A 22308-nucleotide genomic window follows, 5' to 3' on the forward strand; every position below is an offset into this window, starting at 1 on the left:
ATTAAAAACATTAAAAAATTAAATTATATATATATTGGGGGTGGCCGCCACCCCTTTGGCCATTCGGGGTGACTGGCCATCTCCTTTGACCATTTGGAGGTGGTTGGCCACCCCCTTTGGCAAATCAACCGCCACAGCAGAATCGATCTTATGATGATGATCATCCAATGGTGTAGAGGAGGATGAACTTTCGTTGTTTTTGGCAACGGTTGGAGGCGGCAGAGTTCCTCTCCATGGCCTTCCAGGATGGGATTTCATGTGGCCAAACAAGGCCTTTATGGTGGGGAAATTCTTTTCGCAAACGCAGCAAGTGGGTTTGCTGAGGATTGCATTAATGGGTTTGGGTGGAGCAGGGGAAAGATGATGATCGGTGGCGGCAGCGAATGGGTTTTGATTGTTTTGAAGGAGGTCCTTGTTTCTGGCTTGGACATGCATTCTCATATGACTGCCAAGGGCTTTTCCAGAGGCAAAGCCTTTACCGCATATGTTGCAGATGTGAGGGAAGCAGTCTTTTGCGATTGCGACTGCGGCTGAAGGAGCTTCTTCTTCTTCATCAGCAGCAACAAACTTAGCCTTTGGAATCTTATATAAGCTTGATGCAAAGACTCCTGTTCCCCATGGTCATCGTTGTGGTCGGACCCAAAACCCTTGGCCTCGAGCACTCCACGTCCTCCTCCGCCTCCCAACCATAAATCTGACTCTCCTGATTTTCATCCATCAAACTCAAAATTAGTCATAGGCAGATTTCTCTCTTGCCCTCTCTCTAATAACTGATGAACTCCAGGAGTGGTTTCAGCCACCCCCATGGGCCACCCCAATCCGGCTAGATAGGGTGGCCTGACCTGGCCACCTCATGGTCAAAGGGGTGACTACGACCACCCTCAATTATTATTATTATTTTTTTTAATTTAAAAAATATATTTTTATTATTTTTATTAATTATGTATATGAACATATGTCGATTTTTTAGGGATGCTAACGTGGATTTTCGTCAAATTTTGAACGGAAGTTAGACAGAAGTACCTATAGTTATAATCAATGACAAAGCTAAGTTGAATATCACAAACACAACGGTCATCGAAACTCTATATCAAGTTATTGACAAATTTCAGTTATTCATCCATGAACATTGAACAGCTATATTTGAATATCACAAACGCATATAGTGGTCGTTGAAACTCTATATCAAGTTATCAACAATATTTCACATACAGAGTTCGTCTCAGAAATTTGATTCGTCTCTTGGTTACATAATCCTGTAGATATTGTTCTTTTTATATACAACAAAGTTGCCTTCAAGGCAACTGAGTAAATCAACCACGGATTCTTCTTTTGATCCATTGAAGTGATCAAGAATATCAGACAGATTAACCTGCAAAAAATCCACATCAGTTATGTTTTTTGTCTTGCAATATAACAAAGAACACCAAAGGAGACAGCACAAGAAAGCTTTATAAAAAATTTTAACTCACTCCATCAAAGTTCTTAAGCCAGTCTACTATGGCACTCTCCGTTGCCTTCAGGGAGATGGAACTTCCTTCCTTCGGACTACTAACTTTTTGGCGTTTTGTCAAGAGCGAATCCTCATCATGGACTAGGGATAGCTTTGGTCCCCGGCCACCAGTGAAGGGAACAGAAGCTGTTTCTTCATTTTTTCCATAGCAACAATGAGCAACTGAATTCTGGAATGAGGTTTTAACTTCACATGGTCCTTCCATGGGGCGTGTACTGGTGGGAATCAGTGAGCATTCTGACACCTTGTCCTGAAGTTCATCAGCATTCCATGTGTTCTGGCAGCTGAGTGTAATCAGTTCTGAAGAGATCCCACGGTTTTGCATTATCAGACAACTCTTGATGTGTGCATAACTAATCTGGAATTACAAAGTAAATTTCTTCAATTTAAAACCCAATTAAGCAATATTTAATTCACCAATAACTATTTATAGGCCTCGGGCACATATTCAAAGAGTAATGTGACATAATACTCTTCTTATTCCACTGAGTTGATGTGGCAATTACCATAAGCTATTATTAAAAAAAAAAAAAAAAATCAAGGGCGGATAGGCTCTTTCACATCATCCCTTTAGAATGAGAGTGTAGTATATAGCACTACTCATTCAAATACATTGCAAATATATGTTCATGTAAATCCTAAAAATATTTCAGAAATGACAATAAAAAAAATGCAAAATTTTAAGGACATTAAAGTTTTAAACTCACTTCTTCTGGCAATTCATTTTTAATGGGCTTCAACTTCTCCGTAGAGCCAACCTTTGAAATGGCTCCCTGAATGGCTGAGAATATTTCACGTGTCAATCCAAATTCGTCCCAATATCTGCTCCAATTAATTGGAAATCCTTCTTGGGCAGCATCTAGGAGATATTCTGAAACAGTTTGTTCTCTGATAGGAGCTGATCTTCCAGGGAAGTTCTATGATAGGAAAAATAGAAAGTAATAATAAGGATCGAAGCACAAATATAAGGCATATAAGCTCTACACATAAATATCAAATAGAAGCATACGGCAATTTTCTGAATGGAGAGACCATCTTCATGCCACATTTTCCAAGCTTCAACCTTTGCTGGTGTTAAATTCTTCTTCGGTTTGGGTAATGAATACACTTCTTTTGTACCAGCAGTCTGTAAGTCTGCTGCCCCATCCAATGAAAGGTTTAGTCCTTGTGATAGATTCCTAATAATCTGAAGAAAATGATCTCCATGTGTCACTAGTAGGTGCTGCAAAATTATTGAAGTTCAGATTTAGCCTTCCACACCAAAAGGGAAGAAGATAATTTGAAGAATCTGTTTTCTAACAAATTCCCTTGAATTCATCAAATGCATGCAAACTTGCAGTATCAACTAAGACGTCATTGCCAATGAATTGAATTCAGCCTTTTGGCAATTGTTTGTACTTCAATGGAGAAAAAGCATATACACAATATTCCGAAGGACGATAAACATGTAATGCAGATAGTCTCAGACAGGAGTCTCGTGCTTGTTTGCATTCTTCTATATAGTTTCTTATCCCTTTAGCCATGTAAAGAGACACAAACATTCATAACGTTGGAAATTCTTGCCAAGAATGCTTCTGTTTCAATCATGAATTATATCATGTGTTGAAAACCCACTTTACTCCAATTATTTAGCAACTAAACATACCAAAAGAAGTCCGAGAACAACATAAAGAATACAGAAACTACATGATATGAGGGAAAACATTATGGACACATGATTGTTGCATGACATCACAAACTCTGGTAAACCTAGTAATTTTGCAATTATCTTGTGCCCTGACTGATCATAACATCACAAATTCTGGCAAAATTTCCTTGTATTTTGCATTGGCACACCTCTGTAACTAACTAACTTCTGACGTATTTGGGCCAGAAGCCACTAGAGGATAAAGGAGTGCACTTGAAGATCATCCACCAAGTAAAAGAGACAATTATATCTTCTTGGCCAAGGTTAGTAGGACATTGGAACTACCGCCAGGATATGCTTGGTCTGCATTGGGAGTGTGGACAGTAGTCTAATACTTGATTTACATATATTAACATGAACTATAGTGAATGATTGATCATGAATATATGAACTCACAGGAAAATTTATAAGACATTACACCATTACTAAGATAAAGGTGTCTACATGAAGACAAACTAGAATCTTAACCACTGGGAACATTATAAATAATCCTAAAAGCCATTACTAAGTGTTTGTCCTGCCAAAGGAGGATCATACAAGTGGAGATCTGCAAATTGTCATAACCTTAATCATTGGTTAAAAGTAAACAAACCAATACATGAAAACATACATTATTGTCCCCATTGTTAAGACATACCTGGTTGACACCATCAATGTTTGCGAGCCTTGCTTTGGTAGATGGCCTTGTTACAGCAATTTTTTTTATTGTTTGATCACCACATATAGCATATCTGCAAAGAGAAATGTTCATGACAGACTTGACATAAAATTATTCCCTATAAATATGTTATAACTACTTCCTGAAAATTATAGATTAAAGAAACTTCTAAGAATTGGTAGCCTTCACAATAAAACAAACACCTACGGTGCAGTTCCTATGCCTCTTGCAAGCTTCAGTCTCTCTTCTAAAAGCATTTGGTAGAGTTGTGCCTCAACCTGAATAGAACAAAACACATTCACAAAGTATATATAAAACAATCAATGGCCATGAATGTAAAATAAGGATGTGAACTGAGGATTTCAGACCAGGGAAGAGTCAAACTTCTTCTAGGTTATCTTTTACAGTACAACTTCAAATACTTTCTGAACACACACACACTCATGTGCACATACACATGCGCACACACAATCAGGCCTATGAGCAATCAGATCATTGCATGCCAAATGAGTGGTATCCCTTCATTGGGCACATGCACACACATGCACATGCACAAACACACACACAGGCCTATGAGTAATCAGACCATTGCATGCCAAATGAGTGGTATCCCTTCATTGGGCACATGCGCGCGCACACAGAGGCCTATGAGCAATCAGACCATTGCATGCCAAATGAGTGGTATCCCTTCATACGGCACGCGCGCGTGCGCGCACAGGCCTATGAGCAATCAGATCATTGCATGCCAAATGACTGCCATCCCATCATTGGGCACGCACGCACACACATGCGTGACAGTATAGTGTCAAATTAGGCATATGAGCAATAAGATCATTGCATGCCAAATGAGTGGTATCCATTCATTAGGCACACACACGCAACAGTAACATATCAAATCAGGCCAATTTTTTGCCACCTCTGGTTGTTGGAGGCTGATTCAACAATGCAGTAACACGGTCAGTGAGGATGAAAAAATGGACAACAATTAATTTACCAACCTGTGAAAGTCCCTCCCATTCCAAAGTAGCCACACTTTTGAATTCTTGAAATTCACCGGATGTGCTTTTATGGTACTCATCATCAACCATCTCACTGGTTACTGGCAAAAAGAGGGGTGGTTGATAATCAGGTCTAGCAGACCTAAGAAATTGCTCTCCTTTTGAACTGACACTGATGCATGAATAAATATATTTTATCATCTCCTTGTAGGTTCCAAAAAAGGGGATGACTAATAAGGTACAACAGGGAAGGCTTCAGAACCGAAGGCATATAAAAAGCAGATGTTCGGGAAGTGAATAAATGGAAAAATTAGAGACTTTATCTAGTAGGTTGCACTCTAACTGAATAAATGAAAGCAATCTACCTCACAGTCACATATACATCAGATACGGTCTCCATCAAGTAGCCTGCAAAATAGTTGCAACTTTTCATTATTAGCTGCTCAATTAGTTTACTATTATTCGAGAGAGAAAATAGTGTAGCTTTTGTCTATGTAACAGACATGAAGAGAAGAAATAATTGAAGGTAAAAAAAAAACTTACAAATTGTGCCACTATTTGACATACAAACCACTATAGTCTACAATTACATTTTTCTAATACCCTTCTCCTTTTAAAATATTCTTCAAGATTTCTGTATTTCTTTCTCAGCATCGAGTACAGATGCATTATGAAGCTCATTTATCTCAGAGCCATCAAATCTGCAAAAGTGAATCAGATATTGACCGGCAACATGAATAGAAATGGTAAGGTTGCAGCATTTCCAAGTCAAAACAGCACCAGTGTTCCCATGTTACATTATTGTAGGGGAGAATGAGGAAAAAATCAACCTATGGACCACCCTATATTTTTATCAAATGTGTCAGATTAAATACACTTTAGTCGAAACAACAATAGACTCTCTTTCTCTCTCTCTTTGGGGTGGGGGGAAGGAGGGGGGAGGGGTGCTGGCTGTTGGCAATTTCTTATATGCAATTGAGACATATTAACACTCCATTTAATTGGAAAAAAAATTGTGTAGTTTCTTCCTTTGGTCGGATGGAAATGGAAGGAGAGAAGCAAAAGGGTTCTTTAACTTTTCCCTACCAAAAGCTTTATGTTGCAAAGAGTGTAGAAGTGGGACAAAAGTAAATGTTTGTTGAGGGAGGGGATAATTTTTCTACATATTTTACTCTTTTTAATCGCAAAATTCATTAAAAAGCGCAAAGGCGCAACTCAAGTACACAGTGTATACAAGAGAGAAGGCTAGCTAGTGGCGGAGAAGAGATCTAAGAATATATGAAAGTTCAAAAAACTAAAACCTGAGGTAGTGGCCCAAAGAAAGAGTCTTAAAGAATAAAGTCTTTCATTCCACTAAGGTCCTCTCATGGTCCTCAAAGCTACGATCATTTATTTCCTTCCATATACACCACATAAGGCAAGGCAGAATCATTTTCCAAACTGCGCAAGCTGAGACCTACCCCCTGACGCTCTCCAACTGGCAAAGAGGCCTACCACTCTTCTAGGCACCTACCCCTGCACACTCTCCAATTGGCAAAGTGGCCTACCACTCTTCTAGGCATAACTTAAGCCAATCCTACATTGCTGAAGATAGTATTCCAAAGAGCACTTGCAAACTCATAGTGGAGTAGAAGATAGTCCACTGACTCCCCACTCTTCTTACACATGCAATACCACTCAACCACAATGATATGTCATTTCCTTAGATTGTTCATGGAGAGGAGCTTCCCTAAGGCGGTAGACCAAGCAAAGAAAGCCACTCTCGAGGGAGTTTTATTCCGCCAAATACTTCTCAAAGGGAAAGAAGAGTTATCATAGGGAACAAAAACATTATAGTAAAATCTAACATCAAACAGTCTCCAAGGGGTAACTCAATCGGTTGGGGACCACGCCTTATGAAGCAGAGGTCTCTAGTTCGAATCTCCTTCCCCCCTTTTGTGTGAACATGTCAAAAAAAAAAAAAAAAAAAAAAAGATCTAACATCAAACAACTCTCTCCTAGAAATAATCCAGCAAAGTCTGTCCTCACAACCCCTTCTCACTCTAATGGAATAAAACAAAGCGTAGAGAGAGGCAAATAGATCCATCTTCTAATCATGAGGCACTTGAAGAAAGTTAATATTCCACTGATGGGAGGTACTAGAAAGCATCAAAAGATGACGTTCCTTTTTCTCTATATTGCCAAACTCTTCTTCATTCCAAGCTTTTAAATCAGATTTTCGAGCCTTAAGTTTGCTAGCTAGGATTTAACTTGGAGAACCCTGAAAGTGATAAGAGGACCACCACAATTTCACCCTATCTAGTATCTACACCCTTCAACTTAAGCCACACGTTCTTAAATTTGAAGTATATTTTAGCTCCCGGAATCCCTCTGCAATTGAGAAGAATAGGTAAGTGATCTACATATTTTACTCTTCCCGTCCCATCATTTTTATTTTCTTTTTCCCTTCCTTCCATGGTAAAGAACTTTGAAAATTTATACCAAAAGATATATTGGGTTTTAGAGAATACATGTGACCAACCTGATCATTCATGAAGATCCCTAAAGCTGAACCAAATGTATGGCTTAGTTGATTTAACTTAAGTATAAATAATAGATTTTTGTAACGCAAACGTAGGTTACATGAATAACAAAAAGAACATGCATAACTCAAGAATCTCAACAAATATACTCCATAATCAATGGAAAATGTGTCTCTTAAGTACCACAAGAAATTAATTGGGAAGCTAGTGCTTTCCACCAATTCGATGAGTAATCTTTTCCAAGTCCATGAAGCGGAAGCTTGTCGAATTGAGCATCAAGAATTTTTCTTGACTGTAAACCACAATGGAAAGACATCAAATAAGTAATGGAAACAGCTGTATAAAAATTGAGAAGCAAACTGACAGTCAATGAAAGCTTAAACAAGAATCTACAATGTTATAATTTTGACAGAGAACCCCATGACTTCAAAAGAGAAATGCTACACTTCCCAAAAGTTTTCTCCAAAAGTTGGCTTCCAAATGATGTGTCACCATCCCATGAGATTTATTATTTTAGAAAATGTATCACCAACTCATGGGATGGTGATACATCATTTGAGAACTAACTTTTGGAGAAAACTTTTAGGAAGTGTACCATTTCTCACTCCAAAAACCTTCCTTTGCAGTGTTGCAAAAATACTTGCCCAACATCAAGATACAAACAATAGATTAACCTACTAAAGGAAAAGAGGCTCCTCTGGAAGGACAGAGACAAACGACATGCATGACCACGAACTGGACTTTGGCAAGACCAGAAATTGGTAAGATTTGGAGGGCAGTTCCTCTTTGATGTGGAGAAATTGGCAGGTGAGGATACTTTCAATGATGTAGAACTACATAAGAATGTGCTTAAAAGTGCTTACTTACATTCATTGCTTGACCAAAAAATACAAGCATCTACTTGCATTCATTGTTTGCCAAAATCCAAAGACCTAAAAGCCATTTGCGCACAAGGAAAGCCACAAAAGGAACTAATAATTCATTTTAGCTTTTGTGACAAGCACAAAATTTAAAACTTTGCTCATGAACAGAGTTTGCCAGAAGATAACGAAGATTAAGGGAAAAAAAAAAAGGAAAAGTATTCAAACCTCCCTCGAACTACCATGCAATTTGCAATGTCCCCCCTAAACTACCAGGACATTGCAATTTACCCTTTTGTCCACCATAAAGACAAAAATGCCCATATTTTTTAAAAGACAAAAATTCCCCTATAAATTTGGAAAAAGAAAAAAGAAAAGGAAAAAAAAAGCACGAAAAATGTTGAAGACCCATGACAGCTGCCGAGGGTGGGTATGTGTACTTTTTCAAAAAAAAAAAAAAAGTGTTATAGATAATTACCAAAGCATACTGATTATTCTCAATGCATAAGAACTTACTCGAGAACCTCGAAGAATGTCTATATACATATTCAGGCCCCTTTTGCTCCTACATGATTGAATGCAAGCCATTAGAAGAAATCCTTCTCTAGACATATCACACTCCTTCTTTGACACAGTGCAGTTATCACAATTCCCTACAAACACAAGGAAAATCAACTAATGAATGATTGAATTTTTTTAAGTCATGAGTTATGGACAATTTGAGGTAGATGAGAAGATACTAACGCTGTGAATTAATTACAATTGATTATTCATTCTAACTCATACTATTTTAGAAAAAGTTATATATATAATATAAAATTTCGACTATCTTGACAATAACATTGTCATTTGAGCAATCCAATTAGTTCTACAGGTTCTAATAGATACAAAATAATATCATTACGACATGGATAATTATCACCACCAGCACCATCCGATTTCCAATTATTACTATCATAAGATAGTAGTTACTTTAGTTGTTACTAAATGTGGCTCAAAGTCCAAACCCCAGGGACCAATTCAATAATTTAGCCTAAAACTAAATGGACGCCATGGAGGTCTTGTTGTGGGCAAAAGTTTGATAGTGGTCACAAATGGAAATAATAAGGAAAACTTTAAACTACTAGTAGAAGCATATGACTACAAGATATACAACATATTAATCAAACTAGTTCAAGTAAAGGGGCAAACCACATCTATCTGCTGCAGATTTTTCTCCAAAGTGGTCGAGCAGGAACTTTCTTCTGCAAGTTGTAGTCAAGCAATACCGTTGTGCAGCCATGAGCGACTCCATAACAGCTCTTCTTTGATTTGGCTGGTGAATGCCAGCCCAAAAAGTACTCGTAAGACAAAGAAAGAATTCACAATGGATTGTCTGGAAGATCATGCAAGCTTAGAAAGCAAAGAAATTCAGGCTCTATTTATTCCAATGTAAACTGTTTTTTGACATAAAACATTTTCAGCTAAAAGCATTTTCTGGGAAAAAACTACTGATTTTTCTGTATTTGGCTATCGCCTTGAATCCAATGTTTGGTTTACACTAGAAGTATTTTCCAGGAAAACATTTTCGGTTGGCAAGGGTGGCTCTGGCGGGGATTGGTGCAGGTAGAAGAGGGGGTGGCCTTTGGGGTGTACTATGGTGCGGGTGTTTGTTGGCAGGGGGATTTCAAGAGAGGAGCTATGGACAAAAAATGTTTTACGCCTTAGAAAAAAATAAATTTTACATGTTTTATGGTTGATCAAAAATGTTTTATGGTTGACCAAGTTTTCGAAGCACAACCAAATATCAGAAAATACTGAAAATGTTTCACAAACAAAAGTTTTAAGTCAAAACAAATGAAGCCTCACAATAAAAAACCTAAAATATATCCAGTATATTGGCAAAATAATATTGGGTACTAACAGAATGAAAGCTTGGAAAATTCGCAAATACAGACACAAATTTACATACTGTTGTGAATTCTCCACAATAGAAATCAGCCTTTGCAAAGTCACTTCTTGAATAATAAAGCCAGCAAACAGAAGCGATACCGTCCCTTCCACATCGCCCACTTTCCTGGTAATAAGATTCTGGACTCTTAGGGCAACCATAGTGTATCACCTGTCTTATGTTTGGCTTATCAATACCCATACCAAAAGCAATAGTGGCAACCATGACTTGCAATTCGTCTCGTATAAATAATCTGACAAAAAGAATAAAAGGCTAGGTATGAGATGTATCAAGTCAAATCATGATAATCCAAGGTAAAGAGGCGAAGGCACAATACTGAACAACCATATTGATCACACAAGCCCACTAAATATGCTACTGCACATGTATGTGAGATAGAGCTGAGAACCTGTGGGACTCCTCACGAGTTTTATTATCCATTTGACCATGATAGATTCCAACCTTAATTCCTGCATCCTGAAGTGTCTTGAATATCTAAAGGAAAGTAAGATCATGAAAACATTAGAAGACTTAAGCCAAACTTATTAATTAAATACATTAACTATCAAGACAAGAGTTTGCTAAATTCTACCAAGACCCAAACTAGAAAGATGAGTCAGGCAATAAATCAGGATAGTCCAATCCTTATGCTACATTGATGCCAGAATACAGACATCAAGTATGTGGCACATGCATAGGTGTCAGATTCCATTAGCCATGATATCTTATGACAAGCATACATGGCTAAATTCTTTATTTATTTATTTATTGGTATTTTATAGCTAAAGTGTGGAATGATTTGTATGCAACATGGCATTCTTAAGACTACAATGAATTGATAGTCGCCTTACATTGGACCCACATTTTTGGCTACTTGTCCAATACATAACCATGCCACATAAATACTAGTATAATGCGCTTCAAATAAGATTATAAGAGTGCTTCATAAAGTTTGTTGTGCCTACGTAACACAGGCCTGATCTAAGTCATGTCCGTCCAACAGAGTGTCTTGACTTTGTCTTCAAAGATCCTTAAACAAATTTATTTCATTTTCATGAAAGCAAAAGAGCATGTAACTTTTCTTTAGCACTCAGTTATTTGGAGTTCCAGAGTTACAGATACTGGAGTTAAAACTGTAGTGAAGCTAGGCTGTTTTGAGATACACCTTTCTTGATATTTTTTTGATACGTAATTGCAAAATTCATTAAAAAGCACAAAAAGATACCTGCTCATTAAAAAGACTGGTTCAACCTTTGGTGATTTCAAGCACAACTGAATTATAACATGAGGCAGGTAAAAACGATACCTGCTCAACATCTTTAATTGTTGTGCAGTAAATGATAGTTGAACCAGTGCTTGCTACAAACTTTGAAACTTCTCTCACAAGCTCATTGATAAAGAGTTGACCTCGATTAAAAGGCTTGACACCATAGAAGAGATTTCCACGATCAAATGAGCCAATGGTAATATAGGGATCTTTCATCTTTAGGGAACTGATGATATCAATTTGAACCCTATAAAAATGCAAAAATTAAATCCAAAACAGAAAAATTACTGTAAAGATTCCGTGGGTTTAGGATTTATTGAATCACTCATTAAGGTTTTAAAATTATCAAATTGCTCTTTAAAGCAATCTTCGTTATCAAATCACTATTTCTGTACCATTTCGTTAGAATTTTTAACAGAGAAACATGACATGTAGTCTTGAGGCAACATTAATGCTAACATTTCCTTGAACACGTCATTCAAAAAGTGCTACACCAAAAGAAACAAGAATACAAAAGAGCCAAAGGAAAAAGGAAAAGAAGGCCTATAAAGGAAAAAATAAAAGAAAAGAAAAGAATAAACCCTAAAAAGGGCGGCGGTGGGGTTGGGTCTCCCCTCTCCGCCACTTGGGGGATTAAGCCCCTCAACCACCAGAGGGGGTCGCTCCAAAGGCTTAAGGGGCTACCTCCAAAGGCTAGTTTTATGATGGTTGTCACCCCAAAGCCACTTTTTTTTGGGTGGTGGTGGAGGTCGAGAACCGTCCCCAAAGGCTTCGGAAGGTGGTTTGTCCCAACTACCTCCTCCTTTTTTTTCTTTTTTTTCTTTTTTTTTTGTTAACGGTCCGTACATGTGTCAAGAAAAATATGGGCTGTTGCCTTACAGGTGTTACGATTCTCCATTAAAAACCCTAACGGAATGTGTATGTTGAAAATGATTTAATAACGGATATTATCTTAAAGATCGATTTGATAATTTTTAGACTCTGTGGAGCAATTTGAAAAAATGTCCAAACCCTAGGGGCTGCTGATAGTATATAATGATTAGAAGCAAATTGCTAAGCTAACATATGGAGGGAAAAACCAATGACTATTAGAATAAGGTCAAGTAATGACTATTATAGACAATTGCTAGTAGCTACATAAATTATAAGAGAACCAAATCCACAAGAAAAGTATACTATAATGATGTTAATGACAGCATTGGCTTAGAACAAATGAGAAGGTACTTACTTTTCAGTAGCGGTTGCAGTGAGTGCAACAAATGGAACATCTAAGAGAATATTACGTAACTTGTCTAACTGCTTGTATTCGACCCTGAAAAGCCACAAAGGAGAATCAAAAATGGTGATAGAAAACAAATAGGGAAGAAAGAAAGATAACAAAATTCATATTTTAAAGTTAGATAACAAAAAAGAAAGATGATGAAAGTGAAGAAGATAATACAATGCTTTACAAGTTAGATTATGATTTACCCCGTGTACGTTCCATGGAAATCTCTGAACACCCGAGTATACAACATTAGTCAAATGAGTCCTCAAACTATCTTAATTTACCACTAGTACCGGCCCTCAATGTGCCATTCATAAAGATAAGGGGAAAAAGGTAGTAAGATGAGCACAGGAAAAGTTAGTCCTAAACTATCTTTACGCACAAGCAAGACCATGTGTAAACACCTCCCAAGCCCCCTTGTTTACCTTTATGTATCTAGGTTACATTAGAACAAAACAAGTCTTACAGGCCAGAGGCTCACAAATTTCAGAAACTAGGACTCTAAGATCAAGTTCAAGAGAAGAAAAATAACAAAAAGAAATACTAATGACCTGAAATTATGGCCCCACTCCGATATGCAATGTGATTCATCAACAGCAAACAAAGAAATTCCCACCTTCAGCAATTTTGACCAGAAGCTGCAAAAATGAAATAACACCCCGCGTTTGAATATGTATAAGACAATAAATAGAAGAAATTAGCAACAATAAATCTATATCCATCTATCAAGAACTAGAAATACTAGGATAGATTACAAGTTTCCACGCAAAATCAACTCTACCACCATGAATAAACTTTACTTGTCAGAAGACAAGCCAGAAAATCAATGTCAACAATACACACACGCATACACTTGGAATTTCAGAAAGCATAATGACAAGACATAATAAAGATTACAGCAGAAGGATAAAGACAAGGGTCATTGCATATAAGAAGAGGCATGAATTGATCTCGCCAGATCAAGTAATTTTCTGGATCAAGTTTGATGGAGATGTTATTTGTGATGTTTCCTATTGGGAAGGCAAAGGGAGGAGAGGATGAACTTTCCAAACGGTGTCATATATCATCAGTAGATTGCCCATTCCCGTCCTCAATAACCTCTCCCCCTTTCAAAAGCTTTATAACCTTCACCCCAATTACACTTTTTTACGCGTTTTCGCATGTGCACGTTGGCCACACTTGCGCCCCTACAACTGACACAAATTGGATTATCGATTTGCCGACTGTGTCTTTCTCGGCTATAGTCCCTCCCATCACGGCTACAAATGTGACGTCCCACATTGCTTGGGCATGAAAAAGATGATGTGTTTATATGAAATATACTCTCTCTAAATGGTATGAGGCCTTTTAGGAGTAAACCCAATAATAAAACCGTGCGGGCTTGGCCTAAAGCGGACAATATTATACCACTTGAAGCAGGGGTGTTACAACAAATGTCTTCATCTTCCTTCCGGTCGCCTCTATATTTCCCGTCATGTCATTTTCGATGAATCTTCTTTTCCCTTTTCTCGCCCTTCTCCCTCCACTTTGGACGCACCCCCTCAACACACTCTCCTCTATTCTCTCCCTCCCTCCCCTAACCTACCCTCCCACGCTCCTCAATGCCCCCATAACCCACGGAGTCACTCCCCAACTCCACCATCACCTCCCACTTTTGCTGAGGTCACCTCCCCCTCTTCATTAGCACATACTACTACTAACACGGTTTCTCCTTCTTGTACACAGGTTGCACCTGTGGAAACTGCTCCACCCACTCCCCCTCCTCAACAACATGGCATGCACACTCGCTCCAGAAACATCATTTTCAAGCCGAAGAACCTTCCAAAGGGACTCATCCGTTATCCTCTCCCAAAAGCACTCATTGCCACCACTTGCTCTGATGATGTCGAACCCACCAGCTACTCCTCTGCTGTTCCACATCTTGCTTGGCATGCCGCCATGAACACAGAATTTGATGCGTTACTCACCAATGGCACTTGGACCTTAGTCTCTCCACCCCCCAATACCAACATCGTTGGATGCAAATGGGTCTTTCATCTCAAATGCAAAGCCGACGGAGCCATCAATCGCTACAAAGCCCAACTCGTCGCCAAGGGATTTCACCAACAACCTAGCATTGACTACGGCGAGACCTACAGTCCGGTGGTCAAGCCCACCACCATTCGCTTAGTTCTCTCTTTGGCAATCTCATCCGGATGGCCTATTTGCCAGGTTGATGTACAAAATGCCTTCCTTCACGGAAGGCTTTCCGAAGATGTCTATATGGATCAACCCCCTGGTTTTATTTATCCCCAATACCCCAATCATGTTTGCAAGTTACACAAGGCATTGTACAGTTTAAAGCAAGCTCCCCGCGCTTGGTTTTCTCGTCTCAGTGATCGACTTCTTGAGCTTGGTTTTGTCGAATCTCGCTCCCACTCCTTATTCACTCGGTGTACACTTCAGCATACTACATACATCCTCATCTATGTCGACGACATCCTTATCACCAGTTCCACTCTTCACGAAACCACCTCCCTTCTGCAATCTCTCAAAGTTGACTTTGCAATCAAAGACCTTGGCTCCCTTCACTTCTTCCTCGGCATGGAAGCCATTCCTACACCTAACGATCTCATTCTCTTCAACAACGCTATATCTTGGATCTCCTTCGCAAAAGCAACATGACTAATGCTAAACCAGTCATGTCACCCATGTCCACCACACATACCCTATAACTACTCTTCGGGGACCCACTTAATGACCCATCCTCTTACAATAGCCTCGTTGGCGGCTTCCAATACCTCTCCCTCACCAGCCCTAACATTTCCTTTGCAGTCAACAAAGTTTCTCAATTCATGCACCGCCCCACCTCTCTCCACCTCCAAGCCGTAAAACGCATCCTTTGCTACCTCAAATTCACCATCACCTACGAACTACTCCTCCGCTGGTCACCTTCCCACACCCTCCAAGCTTTCTCTGACGCTGACTGGGCCGGGTGCCCCGATGACCGAAAATCCACCGGTGGCTTTTGCGTATTTCTTGGCCCCAACCTCATCTCATGGTCCTCTCACAAACACCACACCGTTGCCCACTCAAGCACTAAATCTAAATATCGCACCCTCGCCATTACTGCTGCTGAACTCATTTGGCTCCAATCCTTGCTTCGTGACCCCGGTATTTTTCTTCCCCACCCCCCTACACTTTGGTGCGACAACATTGGTGCCACCTACTTATCCACCAACCCTACCTTCCATGCCCTCACAAAACACATTGAAATCGACTTCCACTTTGTCCGCGACAAGGTTGCCTCCAACACCCTAGTCGTGCGTTTCATCTCTAGCAAAGACAACCTCGCTGACATCTTCACTAAACCCACTGCTTTCTCTCCTTTCTCTCTCATGCGAACCAAGCTCAACGTCGTGTGCCACGTGTCTCGCTTGCGGGGGCGTAATGGAACAAACACTATTAACTCCACCAATCCTAACATGGAAACCAAAGCAACGTCCATATTCTCCACAAGGCAAGTACGTGACCTGCAAGACCACAATCCTCACAAGGATTCTCAAGCAACGGCTACATCCAAAATAAGGCAAAAAAAATCCCACAATTACAGCAAACCGAATCAGCCCCACAGCTAGTGCTCAACAAGAAAGGAAAACCAAGCAATATCTTTATTTGTCATTTATTTTGTAAAATATTTTCCTTTGTAAATCTCTCCAAAGAATGTGTATAAATTCAACGTGCATCAATGGAAAACACAAGACAGCAATTACATTGAATTATCAAATCCTATATAGTGTTAAACTAATGATTAAATGATTAAATTTACCTCTTCATATTAGCTTAAACTTTTGAGAAAAGTAGTGATTTAACATGGTATCAAAGCCAAAGGTCCTGGGATCGAACCTTGACTCCGTCAATTCACTCTCTATTTAAATTAAATATTCCACGTGTTAAGCCTCACCTATTAACAAATAAGTTTGAGCCTACACGTGAGGGGGAGTGTTAAACTAATGATTAAGTGATTAAATTTACTTCTTCCTATTAACTAAAGCTTTTGGGAAAAGTAGTGATTTAACAGAAGCCATTTATCTGTATTGGTGAAGACAAAGAGAATAGAAGAAGAAAAGTAGAGGAAGGATCGCACAGTGTTTCTAAGGAAGGACTGGACAGTGTATGGACTGGACACTGTTTCTAAGCAGTGACCCGGGGAAGAAATAAGTGAAAGGATAAACAATTACTCTAGCAAATTCTGAACTCCAAGTCATTGCCATAATAATCATGTAATATGCTTAGCTACTGTTTTGTAAGGAATTTAGTAGTAATTTCTCACTCTTGAGAAACACGAACCAAAATTCGAGACAATTTTGGACACCAAAGCGAGAAAAGCAACTTCAAAACCCACGGAGAATATGTTAAAGTGTGCAACAAGGATGAAAAAGTGGGTTTCAATATATCAAGCAGTAAACAAGTAACCATCTGCCACTCACTAATCATTTAAGGATGGTGAACGTATAGTCTTTCTGCATTATATGTCAGTCTATTATAGAAACGGATTGCACTCTAATTACTACTATGAGGAAGAAGTACGCCACAGAAGATTATTATAATTATGTTTTCATTTATTCTTTTTGGTCTCATATCATATAAGATATAGTGAATTATAATAAAAGAGTTAATGTACATAATTTACAATTAACCCCACTGTAAAAACAATGAATATAATAACAATAAATTGATTCATGCTAAGAAAATAGCACCTGGAAGGAATCAAGCATGCCTTCTCGGGAGTCATGAATAAAATATCAAATTGACCGCTTTCAGCTTTGATTTGGACAGTGGGATTTGTCTGACTACTTCCAAGATACTCAGCTCTGATGCCCCGTTGTTTCAAAGTCATTACCTGTTTATAATCATTGCGAAACAAATAGGTTGGTTAAAAATAATAGTAGTCAAGTATGAAGAAATACGAAGGCGGAGAGACTAGTGCAAATGAAAATTTACAAAAATTGATTCATCCATTACCTGATCTTGCATTAAAGATATGAGGGGGCTGATCACTATGCCAGTCTTTCCGACAGCTAAAGGAGGGACCTGATAGCTGTTATATTAACACGTTAGTTTATTCATTAACTCCCTCAATGAATATCTTATTTTGAAAGAAAAAGCAATGAAGATCACTTAACACTAGGAAACGGAAGGGAAATTTGTAGAAAGGAGAGAAGAGGCCGTCTTACCACAAGGACTTTCCGCTGCCAGTGGCCATGACCACCAAGCAATCCCTCTTCTGTAGAATTTTCTCAATAATCTCTTTCTGATACTCGCGGAAAGCAGAGTACCCAAAATATTTCTGCAGTAACCGAGAGATCCTTACAATGACTTGAGTAATGGTACAAGACATAGTCATTTACATTCATAGATGCGATTAATGGCATCAAACTTTTAATTAAGCAAATAAAAAATAATAATAATAAATTAAAAAAAAAAAAAAAAAAGTGTGGGATTGGACATGAGGCTTTACAGAACTCTGTTCCACTGCTCCAGATGATCATTCCAAATGTAGGAAACAGGGAAGCGAAATTCTATCTAGATAACAATCGTTAATAGCAATAGAGAAAAGGTGCGTGGCGAGTGTTGAGTATACTACCTTGAGGACAGACTCCATTTTAATTGCGTCTCTTTTTGCTGCTTCTTTTTCCGTTGAGACGGTCAGTCGATCGGTGTACGACTTTAGGGCGAGCCGAATAAGGTCATTTTGTTTTTTTCTTAGCCATTTGTAGAAATCGGCAGCACTAAAATTTGCTAGCTTTCCCGCCCTTTCCTTGGAAGCCCTTCACGCACGCTGACATCTCTGGGGCCTGGGCCTGGGCCTTGGCGGCACCAACCATGTAAATACTAGTGGTACAATTACTACTACCAATTGGGCTAAATTTTCATTGGGCCTAAACTATAGAACATTTACATCTACTAATTGGGCTTATGCAGTTGGACCTAATTAAATCTGATTTACGAGCGTAAATACTCTTTACTTCACCGGTAGATTCGAAATCTCTGTTTTTTCTTATTCTCCTCTGCAGGTTATTGTCTTATTTGTCTATATATAGGACTTTTTCAAAATTTTAATTTAATGCATCTAGAGTCGAAACATTCTACCTAACCGGTAGATTGGTTTTTGGTGCATATGCACCAAGGGCTTCTCACTTCTTCCCTTGTGAAGAACCACCACCGGCATGCTTGATTGAAATAAAATTGATTGTTTATGAAGCATGACATCTCTTTTAACAGGAAAAATGCAAGGAGCTCTTCTGTCCTTTTTATCGCATGGAAACATCGTACGAAATGCAATTTTGCAACACTTGTGTCTGGTGAATCCCTGAAGCGGCCTGTTTTCTTTTCACGCTTCAAGTCAATTATATTTGTTGGAATGGAAGAGCATAGTTTTGAAAGTGTTGAAAATAATTTTGGATGGTGCACAAATTCACATTGATATAAAATAATTATAATATGAAAATTAACAATAAAATAAATAAAATAAAATAGATGAAAATTAAAGTATAGAAAGATCTTACAATATGTTATAGAATCACGCAAGAGCGTTGTCCTTAAAGGTTGATTCATACCTTCCGAAGCATATAACTTGGTGTGATCGGATCCTTTGACATGCAACCTCCCAAGATTAAACTATAATGTCTACCTTCGTTAAGGACGCACTTTTAATAATAAAGAGTAATAGAACAACTCAATCGTCAAAATGGATAAGGGACATCAAATATTTTCTTATAGAAAAGGCTAATAATATAGCTATGGCTTTTTCTCTCGAAACAAGTGTTAAAGCTATATGTATTGGAAAGAAAGAAGTGATCTCACAGCACATTATATGTTTCCTGGAGCAAAGCCAAAGAAATGATTCTTTTCTTCTTCCACTTGGGTGACCGTGAAGGCGTGAACTGAACTTATAAACAAGTGGGTTGGTAGTTTTCTAAAGGTGATCATAAATAATAAAAATAATGACTTTAACGGTCATAAAATGTTATGAATCAAAAACCATAAAAAACACTATTAATAACCATTAACGGTCAAAACCATAAAACCTTGTTAATAAGAGTCAAAACCCTTTTAACGGTCAAAACCAATTAAAAGTTAATTTTATTTCATCATAAATCTGGTTTAAGACCCAAAAGGTAAAAAAATATAATAAGTACTAATAAATTAATGGCTGAAAAATTTATGTTTGTAACACATTACAACAATCCCCCACATGTTACAAACATTAGAATAAGATGAGATTGAAAGTATGCATCGATGTGGTCACCGAAGGTTTTAACCGCACCTATGATAAATAAGTAGGAACTTAATGAATCGTGGTAGAGTTAAACTATTTTAACCAAATTTACAGTTTGACCGAACTTATCACCCACATAACTTTCTTAAAAAAATTAAATCAAAAAATTTCGGTTGTTCTATAGCGGGTTGGCGCCTTATACAGGTCATGCGCCCCTAGGTTGCGTGAGTGCTCTAGAAACTTGCCGAAGTCTCATAGGAGGCGGCACCACCTCCACACTCACATAAGGTGGTATCCATCAAGAGTGTGTGCAGGGAACACCATATCCCAACAGGTAGGGACTATGAACCTATTAAGAGCTTTAAGCTCACCCTTAATCACTTTGCATCTTGTATTGTCTTACACCATAGAGATGGACTCATCACTAATCTTCTCAAAGTTAATAAACATAAATTGACAGTACCATACCTCATTTCACTTGTGACTTCGTTTCCCATTAAACCTCATTCATGGAATCTCTAATCATAGAGGTTGGTTATCAATCATAGTGTCATAATTTGGGTATCAGTCCTATCCCCCCGATGCTTTTCTCACTAGCCTTCTTACTAGTGGCATGGTCAAAGAATTTGTAGAATTCTTTTATGACCTCATAAAGTCCATGGACATATACCGGTCTCAATAAGCTGCCTCACTATGTTGTGCACTTTCTCATTATAAATTATTTGCTCAAGCTTTGGCAACCTGACAATCACAATAAACACATAGATCTAACTATGTTAGCATATAAAGACAAATTAAATAAATTAACCTATAGGTTCTTTCGCCATCCATGCCTTCTCCAAGGCAATTAACTCTAACTCCATAGTAAATCTTGTTATGCAAATCTTTTTGAGGACTTTCAAGAGATAGTTCCTCCAACTAGAGTAAACACATAATAGCTATTAGTAGACTTTGCTCATCTAAATCAATAATACAATTGCATCACAATATCCTTTCAATATAGCAGGATAATCACAATATGACAAATCAAAATTAATTGTGCCCTTTAAGAATTTCAACAATTTAGAGATAGCATCACAATGGCTCAATACCATGATTATGAGTATATCTACTCAATTTACTACCAATATATGTAATACCAAGGCATATACAGTTTGTCAAAACATTAAGCTACCAATGATTTGTGCATATTTTTCCTGCAAAAACACCATCACCATGATTCTTAACCAAGAGTATTATTGAATCATATGGTGTAGACATAGATGAATAATAAAAGCGCTCAAATCTTTTAACTCTACAAGAAATCTACTCATCAACGGCGACACATTAGGGGCGACAGCAAAGTGGACGCTAATGATCACCCATCAGCGTCCACTTTCAAAAGTCGACGCTAATAGGTGATTATTAGCGTCCACATTGCAGTGGACACTAATAGTCGACCCAAATGATTAGTATTAGCGTCCACCTTATAGTAGGCGCTAATATGTCGACGCTAATATACCGGCGGAAATTATACCAAAGGCGGGAAAACAAGTAGGGCCGACAAAATAACTATTAGCATTGACAAAAGTAAACGTTGATAATAAACCATCAGCGTCCACTATAAGTGGACGCTAGTAGTCCTATATAACAATAAAAAAATCTAAAAAATAAAATTTGAAACTAGAAGCTCAATAGTGTCCTCTCAAAGTTGACGTTGATGTCCTATTATCAATAATAAATAAATAAATAAAACTACAAGATTAACAAAGTGGACTATGATGAGGGATTAATAGCGTCCACTTTTAGAGTGGACATTGAAGATATGTCATTAGCGTCCATTCTCTGTGGACGTTGTTGATCTTGTAGAAAAAATAAATAAAAAAATAAAAAAATAAAACTACAATATCAACAGCGTCCACACAAAGTGGACGCTGAAGATGGATCAATAGTGTCCATTTTCAAAGTGGACGCTGAAGATATGTCATTACCGTCTAATGGTCTTGTAGAAAAATAAAAAAATAAAAAACAAATAAAACTACAAGATCAACAGCGTCCACATAGAGTGGACACTGGTGATGGATCAATAGAAAGTGGACGCTGAAGATATGTCATTAGCGTCCACTCTCTGTGGACGTTGTTGATCTTGCCAAAAAAAAAAAACTACAAGATCAACAGCTTCCACTCTCTGTGGACGCTGATGATGGATCAATAAAAGTGTACGCTGAAGATATGTCATTAGCGTCCACTCTCTGTGGACGTTGTTGATCTTGTAGAAAAAAATAAAAAAAATAAAACTACAATTATCAACAGCGTCCACACAAAGTGGACGCTGAAGATGGATCAATGAAAGTGGACACTGAAGA

The 22308-nt window shown here is 38.1% G+C and overlaps 1 protein-coding gene across 1 annotated transcript; it reads right to left on the bottom strand.

Moving 5' to 3' along the window:
* Nucleotides 1-1127: 1127 nt before the first annotated feature.
* LOC132164146 (uncharacterized) lies at nt 1128-18404 on the bottom strand. Its single transcript, XM_059574578.1, has 20 exons — nt 18329-18404; nt 17919-18031; nt 17707-17782; nt 17442-17584; nt 13254-13340; nt 12664-12747; nt 11475-11682; nt 10578-10663; nt 10190-10421; nt 9430-9553; nt 8755-8891; nt 7562-7670; nt 5222-5264; nt 4857-5028; nt 4066-4136; nt 3838-3931; nt 2523-2735; nt 2221-2430; nt 1473-1871; nt 1128-1372 (listed from the first exon to the last, which is right to left on the bottom strand). The coding sequence occupies exons 1-20, from the start codon at nt 18344-18346 to the stop codon at nt 1247-1249; spliced, it is 2745 nt and encodes a 914-aa protein (XP_059430561.1). The 5' UTR covers nt 18347-18404; the 3' UTR covers nt 1128-1246.
* Nucleotides 18405-22308: the final 3904 nt, after the last annotated feature.

The sequence above is a fragment of the Corylus avellana genome, chromosome ca10, assembly GCF_901000735.1.
Source record: "Corylus avellana chromosome ca10, CavTom2PMs-1.0".
Classification (NCBI taxonomy): domain Eukaryota; kingdom Viridiplantae; phylum Streptophyta; class Magnoliopsida; order Fagales; family Betulaceae; genus Corylus; species Corylus avellana.

Bases quoted from the DNA above. Each gene is read 5' to 3' on its own strand.
- LOC132164146 (XM_059574578.1), bottom strand. The intron at 10,422-10,577 runs GTTCTCAGCTCT...TCTTTTTGTCAG, and splicing joins ACTCGTGAGGAGTCCCACAG to ATTATTTATACGAGACGAAT. The intron at 8,892-9,429 runs GTTTGCCCCTTT...TTGTGTTTGTAG, and splicing joins ATCTGCAGCAGATAGATGTG to GGAATTGTGATAACTGCACT.